Here is a 17,447-nt window from a genome sequence, read left to right as displayed (position 1 = left end):
GGCAGGTGGAGGAGTAGGGAAACATGCGTGCATGCCTGCCTAGCAGACCACCTCCGAGGGAGGCACGGTCCCAGGCACATTAGAACGTTGGAGGTGAGAATTATTATATAGGATATTCAATCTACAGAAGCTGAGGGAGAAAAGAAAAACCAAAACACAATTGTAACTTTAAATAAGCAGGAGTTGCCTTGTTGGGTTGGCTTGTAAATAACAATTGGGGTAATCACTAGAAGACAGGGCAATGATGTACATCGTTATTCAAAGTGTAATGCTAAAGGGAAAAAGGAAAACCAAAGGGGTATGGAATTAGAATGTGTCATGAAACGACTAGCCACCCGCCTGTGATTACCCCATGGCTACTTAAAAGGGTCTGTCCCCAGTACAGCTCAGGTCCGCCTGCACCTGCTGCTTATGCTCTACACTAGCACCCTCCTCCCACTGACTGGGTCAGAACTGCCTCGGGGCGAGTCTCCCACTCTCAAATTATCCCCAGTGATTTCTAGGTTACTGGGGCCACACTCCCAGTGCTCCCACAGTTCCCAGAAAGCACTCACAGACCCAACACACAAACCACCAGGCTTCTTTATCAGTCCAGACAGGCAGGGGCAATAAACAATTGTTTATTGTCTTAAAAAATATGCAATCATCAAACAATAAGAGGTAACTGAAATATGGATCAATTATAACACTAAACATTTATTTACTTCCTAAGAAGTACCTGGAGAGATCAGGAAATATAGCTGCTCACCAGCCAGGACATCAACTGGACACCCTAGGGGGCACTGCACTGGACTTAAAAGCTCTCAGGTGCATAGCTCCCTTACCTTGTGTGCTGTGCCCCCCCCCCCCCCAAAAAAAATAAAAAAACCCACTCCCCAAAACTGTACACCACTACCATAGCCCTTAGGGATGAAGGGGGGCACCTAGATGTGGGTACAGTGGGTTTGTGGTGGGTTTTGAAGGGCTCACATTTACCACCACAAGTGTAACAGGTAGGGGGGATGGGCCTGGGTCCACCTGCCTGAAGTGCACTGCGGTACCCCCTAAAACAGCTCCTGGGGCCTGCATACTGCTGTCGTGGAGCTGGGTATGATATTTGAGGCTGGCATGGAGGCTGGAAAAAATATTTTAAATTTTTTTTTTTTTTTTTTTTAGGGTGGGAGGGGGTTAGTGACCACTGGGGGAGTAAAGGGAGGTCATCCCCGATTCCCTTTGGTGGTCATCTGGTCAATTCAGGCACCTTTTTGAGACTTGGTCATAAGAAATAATGGACCAAGTAAAGTTGCCCAAGTGCTCGTCAGGGACGCCCTTCTTTTTTCCATTAACGGTTGAGGCATGTGTTAGGCACGCCCCAGTCCCGCCTTCGCTACGCTTCCAACACGCCCCCGTGAACTTTGGTCGTCCCCACGACGGAAAGCAGTTGAGGACGCCCAAAATCGGCTTTCGATTATGCCGATTTGGGCGACCCTGGGAGAAGGACGCCCATCTCCCGATTTGTATTGAAAGGTGGGCGCCCTTCTCTTTCGAAATAAGCCTGACAGTGACCCAACACAGGTCGTGTTTCAGCACTGTGCGCCTGCCTCAGGGGTCTACATATAAAATGATTTTAAAAATATGTATATATAATGATTACATAAAACATATAGATTAAAACATTTGTATATAAATATATAAAAATAAATGTATGATAAAGGAACCCAAAACAACAGATACACACATTAGAGTTACATAGTGAGATTCTTATCAATATTGTGAACTATATAATGAGATAACACCTGTGTCACATTGATAAAAATGAGCTTGATTTTAGTGATATAAAACGTAAACAATTTGACTATGGTATATGTGAAATTACTAAAAGAGGTGTGTAAAGTGAACAAACAGGAATAAATGAATGAACACATATTTATTTTTCTCTTGGAGGCATATTTTTAATTTGATTAAAATATGAGGTACCTATGGTCTATCCTTTTTTCTCTTGCTTTTCTCAGGACTATTACATAGTCCTTTATCAGTTATTGGTATAACATATGATACTTTACATTCTGTATATCCTGTTGTTTATAATAATTTTTATTCAATTGGGTATTGAATTGTGAGGATTGTATGCTACATAGAGGCTCATTTTCAAAGCACTTAGCCTCCCAAAGTTCCATAGAAACCTATGGAACTTAGCCTCCCAAAGTGCTTTGAAAATATGCCTCATAGCATTAAAGTGTGACAGATAAGCGACAGAATTATAGTTCTAGAAGCAAAGATAACACACAGTTATGGCAAATGGCATTTAAAAAAGATAGCTTGTAAACCACATGCTACATCTTTGTCTATTCCAGTTCCAGGGTACTATATTAATATAAGATCATCATTATATAATAAAGCCACTATCCTGAGAGACTGGATAGAGATTGAAAAAACAGGGCTTTTATTTTTTACTGAAACCTAGTTAAGAACTAAAGATGATCCATTATTGAATATGATCTGTCCACTGGGATATAAGTTTTTATCTCTTCCTGGTAGATTGAAAAAAAGGAGGAGGTTTGGGAATTTTGTATAATTCCAGTTTTAACATTTCCTTATTGGATTCTTTTACTTCTGCTGAATTAGAGATTCTAGCTTGTAGAATAATTCCCTTGGGAAATGGTCATAGTCAAGAGAAGATGTTTACAATTTTGTAGTTAACCATACTAGTATTCTACATAATACTATTTTATTGGGTGACATAGAATTTACATTTAGAAAGTACATGTTCAACTTGCATTTTCATTTTTAATTTCCTTGGGATGCTCTACTTTGCATCCATTACTCTTCCTATCCAATCATACTGTCTCAACATCCTTTAAATATTTCCCATAATATTAAAGAACTAAATAATCCTTTCAAGAGACAGAAATTTTGATGCTACGTTACTAAGGGGCCTTTTTACTAAGCCGCGGTAAAAAGTGGCCTGAGGCAGTGTAAGCGCACGTATTATGTGATGTATGTGATGGGAAAAGGGCATACGGTAAAACTGAAACCAGCATGCGCCTAAAACTGGCCTGAGCCCTTAACGCCACCCATTGATCTAGCGGTAAGGGCTCATGTGCTACATGCGCGGTGACCGGTTGGCATGTGTTGGAGGAAATAAATAATTCATTCAGGTGTTATGGATGCGCACCAAATCTGAAATTACCACCAGGGGGACTCGCTGGCCTGGCTATAGTCTCATTTGGGCGCACGCTGCACTCACGTAGAGCCTACCACGGCTTCGTAAAAGGGCCCCTAAATTCTCCCCAGCTATCATCTTTTTTTTTAGGAAACACACCTAAATTCCAATCACACACATCTTCTTAAACACAAAAAACTACATTCTTTCAGCTGCTTCCCCAGCCTTGCACAAAAAAAATGGCACTTCCATATTCTGCAAAAATTCACTTCCTTTACAGATTAAATCTACTAAAACAGATACAGATGGGATATAGATATGTCTGCTTTCCACATTGTTCAACTCCCCTTTTCTTTTTTGCAACATCTATGCTCCCAATAACGATAACCTGACCTTCTTTTCTGAAATTATGATTATTCTTCTCCAATTTGCTTGATACACCTATAATAACTGGAGGCGACTTTAATCTCACTTTAAGTCCGATTCTAGACAGAAAATCTCGTTGTCTGGCTCCTGCTTCCAAAAGTAGACAAATAGTTGTTAATCTCATGTCTGCTCTCAGGAAACTTCAGACAGCTCATACAACTTCACTGCAGCTAGACTCATATTCGGTAAAACAAAATACGAAAGCGCTAAACCTACGAAAAAAGATGCACTGGCTTCCACTTAAAGAACGTATTACGTTCAAAGTATGCACCCTAGTTCATAAAATCATTCATGGAGACGCACCAGCCTACATATCAGACCTGATAGACCTACCACCCAGGAATGCTAAAAAATCATCCCGCACATTCCTCAATCTTCATTTCCCAAATTGTAAAGGTCTCAAATACAAACTAACACACGCGTCAACCTTTTCCTACCTGAGCACACAATTCTGGAATGCGCTGCCGCGCAAATTAAAAATGATGTATGAATTAGATAACTTCCGAGTTTTACTGAAGACTCATCTCTTTAATAAGGCATACAATAATCTACTATAATAAAACTCACCCTCAACGTTCTGAAGACAACGTTCTGAAGTCACTCAGTCACTCACTGAAGGGTTCATGGATTCATGGTGGTGAAGCCAGAACACTGACCATGTCTCTCTGCCCCGCCCTCGCATGACGGACCAATCAGAAAAAACACCCTCAACATTCTGAAACACAAAGGACCATCACAACACCGTTCCCAGGCAACACTAGGCAACGTAAGACGGACCAATCAGAGGAAACTACGTGACAATAAGGGAGGAGCATTCCCCAGCAGAATGGCTCATTATCTGTGCAGCACGGAGAGCACAGAACCACCGCTGGAACGAGAGAAGAATATTCCTGCTGTGGGTATGTGCAAAAATAGACCAGGGGAGGGGGGGGGAGAAATTTTTAAATGCCTAATGCCAGTACTGAAGAGTGCCAGAAGGCCTATAGCACAGACTATATTTGGGATCGCTTGACATGGAGTCAGAGGAGCCGGAAAACAACATGCCCGTCACCATCTGGGACGTGGGCGAACAGGACAAGCTGCGGCCCAGCTGGAAGGATTACCCATGACCCAGCCAGCAGCAAACAGCGACCAAGGAAGGGGGAGGAGTACTCCTTCCCTGCCTAGGAATCGCTGGAGACTGGCTGCCAAACTAACGAAACAACCGCACACCGACGCACCACCTCCATCATCAATAACCTGCACACACACCGCACCCTCACACACACACAAAAAAAATAACTCTGTGACACATACACACACACACAAAAAAAAAAACACATGCTAGCGCCCGTTTCATTGGTTTCGGAAACGGGCCTTTTTTACTAGTGATCAATAAATATAAACTCCTATACGTGCATCCAAAACTGCCTCTACTATGTCAACCTGCCAAAACACTACCATGTTTTTTTCACTATCATGGTACCCAAGATCCTTTAGCTACTACTAAATGTATATTTTCTTATATAATTCTTAAATACTTCTTAAATATTTCTTAATATGTTTGCTTGTTAAATTACTATCATGTTTTATCATTATCATGCTACCCAAAATCCTTCAGTTAACACTGAATGTATACTTTTTCATGTATTTCTGTTACTCATGATGTATTGTAAGCCACATTCAGCCTGCAAAGAAGTAGGAAAATGTGGGATACAAATGCAACAAATAAAATAAATGTATCTGATATTTAGAGACTGTTCCATACTTGACTACACATTTTACTATATACCGCATAATACATACTCACAAATTGATTTTTTCATAATCTCCAACCCTCTCCTCCAATTAGTCTCCAGTTACATTGTATTGCCAACAGTGATCTCAGACCACACACCTATCCAACTCCAATTCATTCTGTCTGAAACCCCAAAGCCCAGGCCACAATGGAGATTTGATCCAACATTCATTAATGACTCAGAATTCTTAGAAATGGTTAAAAAATATTATTGAATATACTCCATTCAACAAAAATGATGATACCTCTTTAGCTTCCTGATGGGATGCCCTCAAAACTTTCATCAGAGAGTCTATTATTAGTTATATGACCTCCTGGCACAAACAACAGAAAGCAAAAAATGAATTCACTTGAATTAGAGATTAGATCCTTAGAACTTCTTTTTCCAAAATCACCTACTAATAAAATTTTTCAGGAACTTAGTAAACTCCACAATGAATATAACTCCATATTCAGTAAAATTGTCTTATCATCAAATAGTCAACATAGGAGCTAGATACTACTCTGAACAAAATAAGACTGGATGTCTCTTTGCAAATTACCTCAAAGGTAAGAGGCTTTAATTTAGGTTTTCATCCCTTAAAGACCCTAATCATTAACACCCCCATAGTAAAAGATTCTGAAATCTTAAAACATTTTCAACAATTCTATAAACACTTATACTCTTCAGAATCTTCTTCCACTACTCAAGACATTAAAAACGTCCTAGCTTCTCTTCCACACCCTACAATCAATGATTCTCAGGCCAAATATTTAGAATCCCCAATAACTATCTCTGAAATTCAAGTTGCAATAAAAGCACTACTAATTAACAAAGCACCTGGGCCTGATGGCTTTAGTACTGAATACTACAGATGTTTTCATATCCCCACTTTTACAAACCTTATTTTCTGAATTGATATTAGCATAGCAAGGTAATTGTACTTTTCCTCTGGCCCAAATTATTGTTATACCTAAACCAGGAAGAGACCCTACTTCTGTTTATAACTACAAGCCAATTTCTTTGGTAAACCTAAACCAAAATATTTGCTAAAGTTTTGGCTTCCAGGCTTGTTAAAGTACTTCACAGTATAATACACCCAGACCAAAACGGTTTTATACCAAAACATGCTACCACTGGTAATGCTCGACTGTTCTATAATATTTTATCTACTCATGAAAAATATGTACATCAACTAGTAGCTTTGGCTTTAGATGAAGAGAAAGCCTTCGACAGAGTAGAATGGCCATATTTATTTGAAACCCTTCATTGGTTTAGTTTTAGTCCTTTATTCATTAACATGATCAGTCCTATACTTAAATCCTTCAGCTATGATTTACGTTAACAACCTACTCTCTGACCCTTTCTCTGTATCTAGGGGCACAAGACAGGGCTGCCCACTTTCCCCTCTCCTTTTCAATTTTGCAGTTAAACCATTAGCTGTAGCCCTCAGATCTAATAGCAATATAAAAGGTTTCAATTTGAAAGATAATGAAATCAGATTGTCCCTATATGCTGACAATCTCATGCTTTATATTACCATCCCATCCATAGTTCATTTGCTTTCAACCATTGATTCATTTTCTCACATTTCAGGATACAAAATTAATTGGGAAAAGACAGAATGCTTACCCATTCATAATGACATCAATATCCAAGATTTAGTTAATTTCCCTTTTAAAATTCAACACTCCCATGTTAAATATTTAGGTTTACTATTCTGCCGTACAATCAGTGAAACTATTCATAAAAATATTGACATTTTACTTCAATCCATAAAATCTTCACTTTCACATTGGTCTCCTCTCTCAGTTGGTGGGGCATACTTGAAACAATTAAAATGACCCTGGCTCCCAGGGTTAATTATCTATTAAGCATTCTACCGCTCTCACTACCACCTTATTTCTTTAAACAAATAGACAAAATTTTATCAGACTTTCTCTGGAAACAAAAGCCTCCTCGTATATCCCTCACTCAGCCTTTAAGTTAAATCAGGCAGTCAATGTTTCAATACCACTATCTCCTTTTCTTCATCTACATGGTTAATATTAGAGACAACTCTCTCACCTAACATTCCACTAAATGTTTTAGCACACATGTCCCCTACTTTCTTGAAAGTCCCTTTGGTTATTAGGGTTACTCTTACCTCATTTCAGTCTTTAAATGGTGTATTAGAAAAGAATTCCAATGTATTGTAGAACTCTAATTTGGAACAATTCAAAAATATTAATTGCTGAATCACCAATTAATTGGTTGCTTTGGCAGTCTCACTGTTATGAAAGTGGTCAGAACCCCTCTCAAACTTACCTTTTTCCTGGTGGTCAGCTTCTTAGCTGGCTTCTGTTTCTTTTGTCTGTCCTTTCTGAGCTAGCTCTCTCTCTCTCTATGCTGGCAGCTTCCAGCAGCATGACTCTAATTGTTTCACTTTACTACAGCTGTGTGTGTGGACTGAGCTCTACCTCTCTTTGGGTGTACTGGCTTCAAGTGCTTCACGGTGCTGCATTGGTGTGGGTTGGGCCTCTGGGTTTCAGTGTGCTGTCTGCCTGGGTCTAGGGAGTGTGACATCATCAGGGAGGGCCTTGATAAGGAAGTGGTGTTCTTCCCTTCAGGGCCTTTGCAGCGTTTGCTTGAGGTAGGGTGGTGCAGTGTGCACTTCTGACTTTGTGTCTAGTTTCCCTGCTTGCTTTTGCTAAAGGTCCAGGTTAGTGTTAGTGCAGTGTGCACTTTGATTCATGTTTAGCTTCCCTGCTTGTTTCCTTATGGCTCCCCTGTTAGTTTCTGTTACTAGCACTTCTGTAGGTTTAGTGCTTGGTTAGTTTAGTGCTGTGGGGCACAGCTGTAGCTTGGTGTTTAGGAAACACCTTTGCTAGTTTTTGTGTTTTTTCTTCCTTGTTTTTCCCTTGTGGCTCACCGGTGTCCCTTTGTAGTGCTAGGAGCACTTCTGGTTGTTTGGTGCATAGGAGCACCTTAGTTAGTTTAGAGTTGTAGAGCACTGCTTGTAGCTTGGTGCTTACTAGCACCTGTGTTAGCTTTGTGTTTAGTTCCCTGCTCTCTTAGTTTAGGGCTTAGGAAGTCCCTTTGTTGAGCAGGGCTTAGGAGCACCCCTGGTAGGATAGGGCTTAGGTTTGTCAGTTTAAGATTTAGGAGCACTTCAGTTAGTTGAGTACCTGGAGCACTCCTGCTTCAGCTTGTTCTAGTCCTGGTCCCTGTGCCATCCGATATCCGGTAAGTCCTGCCGGCCACTCGAACCCAGGGGCTCAACCCTTGGGAGGCAGTGGCTAAGTGCAGGTGAAGCTGTACGGACCAGTCCAGTGTGCTGCAGTCCAGTGTTCCAGTCCTGTGTTCTCCAGTCCGGGGGATTCCAGTCCAGTGTTCCAGTCCTGTGTCCTCCAGTCCGGGGGATTCCAGTCCGTGTGTTCCGGCTCGCTGGGCGGTGCCTGCAGTCCCTGCCGGTGCCGGTGTGCTTGCCCAGAATTGGTTGGTGGGTTTTGCCTGCTGCTGTCGGTCCTCGTCAGCAGCCCAAGGGCTCATGTTTGCTCCAGAGCCCGGCCCCGCAGGCTCTGAACCTGAGAACCTGACAGATCTCACCACATTTGGTACATAGATCAATTGTTAATAATTGCAGAATGTAAAACTTTCTCCCAACTCCAAGCTGAATTCAACCTTCCTGACTCTGAATTTCTCCACTTTCTACAAATAGACCATACTTTGAAACAACTCGGAGTGGAGGAGTGGCCTAATGGAGTAGAGGAGTAACCTAATGGTTAATACAGTGGGCTTTGATCCTGGCAACCTGGGTTCGATTCCCACTGCAGCTTCTTGTGATCTTGGGCAAGTCATTTAACCCTCGATTGCCCCAGGTACAAAAACTTAGATTTTGAGGACAGAGAAAGTATCTTCATATAATGTGTACAGCCCTGCGTACATCTAGTAGCGCTGTAGAAATCATTAGTAGTAGTAGTAACTCCTCAAAAATTATGCATCCTTCAATAATGAATGTCCACTGGATATTTTCATCAGAAAGATTATCCACTGTTCTCATTGTGCTTCCATCATCTACAAGACCTTCCAACTACATAAAAGAAACTTCAGCCTGGGAACTCAACAAGTTTTGGAAAAAGATTTGAATGCTCATCTTTCAGACAAAACATGGCAAACCTTTTGGACCTTAGGTCCTAGAGTTTCAATGTCTGCTTCAATCACCCAATCCTTATATTTCATTTATCATCGCTCACTCTGGACCCCCAGGAAAGCCAAAGCTAGTGGTCAAACCTCTTCTGACCTATGTTGGTCTTGCTGCAAATCAACAGGTACAATTTCCCATATGTTATATGAGTGTGGCAATCTCCACATTTTATGGTCAGACATATGGGATAAAGTTTCAGAAATATTTAATTTAGTTACTAATATTTCCCTCCAAATCATCATTTGGAAGTCTTTCATCATGCCTGAAATATCTGATGATTCAGATAAACTTTTATTTGCCTTTCTAATCTCTATTGCCATTAAAATTATCATAAAACATTGGAAGGATAATTCATCTCTCTCTTACCAAATGTGGTGGAATTGGGTTATTTTCATATAAGAACTATGAATCCAACATTTGAAATCATACATTCCCAAACTCTAGGAAATTATTAAAATGGAAAACATTATATATATATAGAAAAAAAAATATATATATATACATATATATATATTTCTAACTTATAATTTACAAGGTCAGCAACAATCCACTTTTGAACCTACTATACTTTTGTCCTTAGATTAATTCTTATTACTCATGCTTGTTTTTTGTGCTTTATTTTCTTATATTCTCACAAACTTGACACTTATGTAATTCATATTTTATAAATTTTATTTATATTAATATTTGAAACTACAATAAAATATTTTTCATAAAATAAAATAAACCACCATATTACAAAAATGATACATATAGTATATAGACTGGTGAATGGTACATCACATGTAAACTATAATACAGAAAGAAGGTATATTTGTTAAATAAAAAACATATATATTCAGATTTCAAACAGAAAAAAAATCCATTTCAGATCAGTGGCTATGATACTAAGCTTACATAATGCCACATCAAAAAATCATAATCAAATGAATGATCTACATAAGTTTCATGGACCAAAAAATGATAAAAAAAGAATATATGTCATAAATGATGAGTGGCGGGAGAAAGTAATTAAAACAATTGGCCGATAACTCAGAGAAAAATGGACATGTCAGTATCTATGTTTAAACCTGCTGGTTATAACAGTATCCATCTCAAAAATACAATGTTATTTCTGTAGAAGGAGGGTATCAATGTCACCTCCTCATTATGATGTTTCCAATACTTGGTAAACAAAAAAAAATCTCAGATCTGAAAAAGAGTGAGAAAAATCAACACAGTGTTGAACTAATAGAGTAGTGACATTAGTTCTTATATTACTCCGATGTTCTATTATGTGCATTTGATGTTTCTCATAGTTTTACTTACACACATTAGAGAACAGGGACATATTTTAATGTATAGATTCCGCCCTTAACACCCCCCTAACACACACCCTTGTGATTTGTGCACACTTCTGACAGATTTCATAGAAAAACGTTTAAAAATTGGAGATTTATGCCACTTTTTGGACGTGTTTCTCTTTTGAAAATGAGCCCCATTTTAACCTATGTAATTTGGAAGTCTATGTGCTTTGAAAATGAGCATCTAAGTATCTTAGTTTCTTCATTCTAGAGAACAGAAATAGTTTTCTGTGTTGGATCAGCTTCCAGAGAAATGGTTAGCTTATCAACATTTTATGCATCTCTGCAACTCTACCTTAAATTATAGCCAGTGTAAGAGATGTGTTTCATATATAAATAGTGAATGTGGTTACATATTCATCTCTTTTTATAACATTTTGTACCTAAACAGGAGAGTCTCATCCGAGAACTTAAGGTGGTTTTTCATCTTCTGAGAAACTGTCTCTATCAAAATGAAGAATGTAAAGTAAGTTGTCATAATAACTTAGCACTGTTGATTCAAGCACCAAACAATTGAGAAACAATGAAGAATAGACATGACTACCTGGCTTTGAAATTCCAGCTTCAGAGGGCCAAAAGTAAACATTAGTGTTAATGTTATGTATCAGTGTGTTTCATAACAGGCATTCCTTTTCACTTGGCACTGAATATCGCTTTTATAATACTGCTAACTGTGGAAATGGGAAAGCTTTGATGGCAGGCTAATATTCTTGCATCCAAGAGAGAAAAAGTGATATAATCAGAGAAGAGTTTTAACGGGAAGCATTAAGAGGACTAGCTTGTTTTGTAAGTTACTTCACAACATAATAAAAACTGATGAGACTTCCTTCATAGCTAAAGAAAGAAAAAAAATTAAATTACTAACATAAATTTTTCCATAATAGTAATTGCTATTTCCCACTGCTTTATAGGGCTACCTTGGGCCAGGTGCAGAAAAGAAAAATAAAAGTGTGCTAGCTGATTAATAGAGCCTTACCAGAAGGAGTATACTGAAATGATATTTGTTGCATTTTCCCACCTCTTTGCAGGCTCAATGTGGCTTACAATACATCATGAGTAACAGAAATACATGAAAAAGTATACATTTAATGTTAACTGAAGGATTTTGGGTAGCATGATAATGATAAAACATGATAGTAATTTAACAAGCAAACATATTAAGAAATATTTAAGAAGTATATAAGAATTATATAAGAAAATATACATTTAGTAGTAGCTAAAGGATCTTGGGTACCATGATAGTGAAAAAAACATGGTAGTGTTTTGGCAGGTTGACATAGTAGAGGCGGTTTTGGATGTACGTATAGGAGTTTATATTTATTGATCATTGTTGTATGCCTTATTAAAGAGATGAGTTTTCAGTAAAACTCGGAAGTTATCTAATTCATAGATCGTTTTTAATTTGCACGGCAGCGCATTCTGTTCATATCATGGAAATTAAAGCTATAATGCACAAGATAAAGCATACTAGGAGAAAACTGTGGACAGCAGAGACCAGACAGCAGTAGCAACAGGCACTCCTGTGCCACTGTGCATTGCAAGCTTTGGATAGGATTTCCCCCTCTCTCACCTAAACTTGCAAGTAGTCATAACCTTCCTGTATCAATTAAACTTGTTACCAAAAAGCCAGGTAACTACTGTCCTGGGGTATTTTTGGAAATGACCATATTTGAAATGCTCTCACAAATTATAGTACACATTATTAATTTGTGTTGTCTGGTGATATCATTTGATATCATAGCTAATGTGTTCTAGTCAGATCCAAATTATAGCAACTAATTTTTGACACTGTGCTAAACATCATTGCTCACTTGCTTTAACTGTTCAGCCCCACAGTTAAATTTTGGCAGCGTTCCCTGGGCAGCAGAGGAGGAGGATTCAGCTACTGCTTGTCCTTGGGATCAGTAGCATGGAATTTTGCTACTGTTTGAGATTATGCCAGGTACTTGTGTCCTGGATTGGCCACTGTTGGAAGCAGAATACTGGGCTAGGTGGATCATCGGTCTGTCTGTTCTTATGTTTTTATGTTCCTGTTCCTCCTCTTGTGCTGATTACGTTCCTGGGGGAGGAGTAGAAGTAGGAAAAGGCAACAAACTGAGTTTCCCTTGGCAGGAGGTTCTGTATATGGTAATATGTGCTGTTTCTTGATCCCTGTGCAGAATTCTTTACAGTAGAGGAATCCTACCCAAAGTGTGCAATGCACAGTGGCACAGAATTCCCCCAAGAGGACCTGTTGCTACTGCCATCTGGTCGCTGCTGTTGACAGGTTTCTCCTAGTGTACAGTGCTTTTCACCCCCCTCACCATCTCCCTTTTTGATTTTGTTTTGCAGTGTAATTTGGTTTTCTCCCCCTTTGGGGAGCTAAGCTTCCATCTCATTTGCACCATGTTTTCTCCCCTGCTACTGAGTCCTTATGAAGAAAAACAATGCAGTCAATGGCCATACTCACATCTGTATGGCTCAAGGTTTGATTTCTCAATCCCAGATTGATGGCTGTTACATCATGATGGCATGAGCCCTTTTTCAGTGCCTTCACAGACAATCCTGTGGTGCTTGTGAAAGTAAGGTTCATTCCTGAAAAGCTTTAAGCTACTGACACTTTAGCAAATCCTTTGAAGAGAAAGGGTGTCATCGCAGTGGGACCAGGACTTCTGGGTAGACTGGTATAAGAACATGATGGATTTTTCGTTTTGCTTGGAATGTAATAAAAATGAAAATAAAAAGTTCTATAGAAAGCAAAATATATTTTGTCATTCTTATTAATAAAAATTGCATATGTAAAGGGAAAAAAATAGTGATGGGGTATATCATTGTCCAGCTTACCAGAATGAACAGACAAACTGTTGAAATGTTAGCAGAAATTAGGGAAGCTAACAAATTAGGTAACAAATTAATAATAAATAATTTTAATTACCACAGTATTGACTGGATACATTTAATATCAGGGCATGCTAGGTAGGTAAAGTTCCTAGACAAAGTAAATGATTGTTTCCTCAGCAATCCTCCAGACCATTCAAGACACTTGGGTTATGCACTCCTACCAGCAGAGGGAGACTGAGAACACTAAAACTTCTTATACAAGTAGCCTGTGCAGACCTTCTACTAACCAGTATTTTCTCAGTCTCAGCAGAGGGTAGATGTGTGCAGCCTGTGCAGTGTACTCAGTCTGGTAGGCCCGTTTGGGGTTTCTAGGTTGGGTTGTAAATGTTAGAGAACCCACACTTGGATCTCTATTACAGGGTGTAAGTCCTAAGGGGCATCTTATTCCCTGTGGGGTGTCACACCCGGGTGGCCGGGTCCCTCCCCCTGTACTCTTCCTCTGGAGGACTGCTTGACCTCGGCTACAGACCTCGTTCTGTACCCTTGAGGCGTTTAGGCATCAGCAACGAGGTTTTAAAAAATAAATAAATAAATAAACATTTTTAAAAGGCGGCTATTTTGGCCATTCTTGTGGTAGTCCAGAGATAAAACGTCTTAAAGGGTGTTCTTGCCTTAGGCGGTTTTGCCTATTAGTCTGTCAGAGCACAAAGCAACTGTTTGTTTTTATTGTGTTCGCAGCCATTATGTCTAAGCCGGCGAGGTGTCGGTTTTGTGCGAAGCGCGGCGTTGAAGTGAAAGGTGGCCAATGTAGATTTTGCAGGGAGCCTTCGTTGTCAGCGCTCTTGCCCCCCGTGCTTTCCCCTGAGTTGGCGGAGGTGTTGGGTGGCGATTTGACCGCACATTCCGGCCCGGCAACGGCGGGGCTGGTTTTGGCGGGCAACGCAGCCATTTTGTCTGCGCATCCCGGGTCGGCCTCGACGGAGCCATTTTTGGTGGGAAGCGCCCTTTTGGCCGCGCATTCCGTACCGGCACCGGGGGACCCATGTGTGGCGGGAAGCGCACCTAATTTAGCCGCGGATCACGCGATGGACGTGCCGCCTTGGGAGCGAGGGGGGTCTGTTGTGGAGACTGCGGGAAGTGTTGTTGGGGCTTCAGCAGCGTCGGGGGGGGGGTCTGACTTCCCCCCTGAGTTTGTTTGGTCTCTGTATAATGCCTGGAGAGCTGGCCCTCTCAGGCTGTTTGTTCCCCGGAGGCTGCTAGCTCAGTGGGAGTTAAGCGCCCACGGGTGGATATTTCGGAGCCTATGGAGATACTTTCTCTGCCTGGGCCCGACGTTTGGAGTGACCCAGGAGAGGAGGATCTCTTAGATGTGTCTGAGGATCAGGATGGGCTAAGGCCTGGGGAAGATTTTTCAGTGGTTCGCATTTTTCATAAGGAGGAGTTGTTAGCGCTCATTGATCAGGTGATCTCTACTTTGAAGTTTGCTCCAGCGGCCACTCCCTCTGCGGAGGGACCCCAGGTAGATCCCTTGGTTAAGGGGATTCGGAGAGCCTCCCGTTCCTTTCCCATGAATTCAGACATTAGGGACATGGTTTTTCAGGAATGGTCTGTGCCGGAGGCTGCTTGTAAGGTGTCTAGGGCTGTGGTGCGGCTGTATCCCTTACCTCCGGAAGATTTGGCCCTGCTGAGACCACCTACTGTGGATGCGGTGGTTACGGCGGTTACTAAGGCTACGGCCATTCCGGTGGATGGTGGTACAGCCTTACAGGATCCTGAGGATAGGAAGCTAGAGTCCTTTCTGAAGCACAGCTTTGATTTGTCGGCTTTGGCCTTGAAAGCCTCTTTGTGTGGGGGTTTGGTAGCCAGAGCTTGTTTCCATTGGGCGGAGAAGCTCTTGGATAAGCCTGCGTTAGATAGGACTGGTTTGGTTCAGGACCTGGCCAAATTGGAGATGGGGTCTTTGTTTTTGGCAGACACCCTTTATGATTTGCTAAGGGCTTCGGCTAAGAATATGGCTCTGGCGGTGATGGCTCGCAGGGCTCTTTGGCTTAGGGACTGGGTGGCAGATGCAGCCTCTAAAGCAAAGTTGTGTTCTCTACCTTTCAAAGGTTCTATGTTGTTTGGAGAGGACTTGGATAAACTGATGAGTTGTCTTGGGGATACCAAGGTCTCATGGTTGTCGGAGTTACGGCCTAAGACAGCTAGTCAAGGTGGTTCGGCTAGAGGTCGGTTTAAGGACGCGAGGCAGTATAGGCCGAGCAGATTTGTGTCTCCTTCTAAAAGCCAGTTTTTCCAGCGGACGCAGTCCTTTCGAGGGGGTCGTTGAGGAGGTCGGGACTCCTCCGGAGGTGCCGGAAATGGTAATAAGTCCTCCTTATGAAGGTGTGCGGGTCCAGCCTCTGGTGAAGGTCGGGGCACGACTTCGTCTGTTTTATCAGGGGTGGACCCAAATTACTTCAGATCAGTGGGTGCTGGAGGTCGTTCGCGACGGTTATGCGCTTGAGTTCGAGCACCCGCTGCCGGATCTGTTTCTTTCCTCTCCTTGTCACTCTCGAGTCAAGTTAAAGACTATTCAAGAGACACTGGGTCGCTTAATCCAGTTGGGAGCTGTGGTACCCGTTCCTTGGCACGAGCTGGGAATGGGTTGTTATTCCATTTACTTTGTGGTGCCGAAGAAGGAGGACCAGTTTTGACCCATTTTAGATCTCAAAAGGGTCAATGGGGCACTCAAGGTGCCATCTTTCCACATGGAGACTCTGTGCTCGATCATAGTGACTGTTCGTCAGGGAGAATTTCTCACGTCACTGGATCTCACAGAAGTGTATCTGCATGTGCCGATTCGAGAGGCCCATCAGCGTTTCCTTCGTTTTGCTGTTTTAGGGAGGCACTTTCAGTTCTGTGTTCTGCCTTTTGGTCTGGCAACGGCTCCACGCACCTTCTCCAAGATAATGGTGGTGGTAGCAGCGGCTTTGCAGAGGCAGGGAATTCTGGTGCATCCATATCTGGACGACTGGTTGATCCGGGTGAAGTCTCGAGCTCTCAGTGTGGCGGCGACGGCTCAGGTTGTCGCGTTTCTGGAATCGCTCGGATGGGTAGTGAATGTAGTCAAAAGTCAGTTGATCCCATCGCAGAGTCTGGAGTACTTGGGAGTGCGGTTCGACACGGCAGTGGGTCGTGTTTTTCTGCCGGATTCTCGGATCGCCTCTCTTTATCAGCAGGTCCGGCTGTTAATGTCCGTTCAGAGTCCGGCGGTTTGAATGTACCTTCGGGTTCTGGGCCTCATGGCAGCGACAATAGAGGTAGTACCATGGGCCAGGGCGCATATGCGTCAGCTTCAGGCGGCTCTGTTGTCCAGGTGGTCTCCTCAGGTACACAGTTTGGAGTTGTGGTTGCCATTGAGGGGGGCTCCTCGGCGCAGTCTCCAGTGGTGGCTGTGCTCGGCTCATCTGAAAAAGGGCATGGCGTTGGAACCTCCTCAGTGGGTGATTCTGGTAACGGATGCCAGTCTGCTGGGCTGGGGAGCTCAGTGTCTTGGTCGGTCCGCACAGGGGCGGTGGTCGACGGAGGAAGCTCAGTGGTCTATCAACCGGTTGGAGACGAGGGTGATTCGGCTAGCTCTGTTGGCGTTTCGCTCAAGTGTGGTCGGAAAGGCGGTAAGTCATGTCCGACAACGCGACAGTGGTAGCGTATGTCAACCAGCAGGGCGGTACAAAGAGTCCGCAGTTGGCAATCGAGACAGCTCTGCTCATGAGTTGGGTGGAAAGGCATCTAAT

At 42.0% G+C, this 17,447-nt stretch overlaps 1 protein-coding gene across 1 annotated transcript in view; it reads left to right on the top strand.

Moving 5' to 3' along the window:
• RTTN (rotatin) overlaps nt 1-17,447 on the top strand; it is a 478,682-nt gene that overhangs the window by 392,541 nt on the left and 68,694 nt on the right. The window contains exon 43 of the mRNA XM_030212687.1: nt 11,246-11,320. Within this exon, the coding sequence (XP_030068547.1) occupies nt 11,246-11,320 (75 nt within the window). The remainder of the gene's footprint in view (nt 1-11,245; nt 11,321-17,447) is intronic.

The sequence above is a fragment of the Microcaecilia unicolor genome, chromosome 1, assembly GCF_901765095.1.
Source record: "Microcaecilia unicolor chromosome 1, aMicUni1.1, whole genome shotgun sequence".
Lineage (NCBI taxonomy): Eukaryota > Metazoa > Chordata > Amphibia > Gymnophiona > Siphonopidae > Microcaecilia > Microcaecilia unicolor.
Note: the sequence above shows the minus strand (reverse complement) of the source record. Positions and strands in the feature narration are given on the sequence as shown.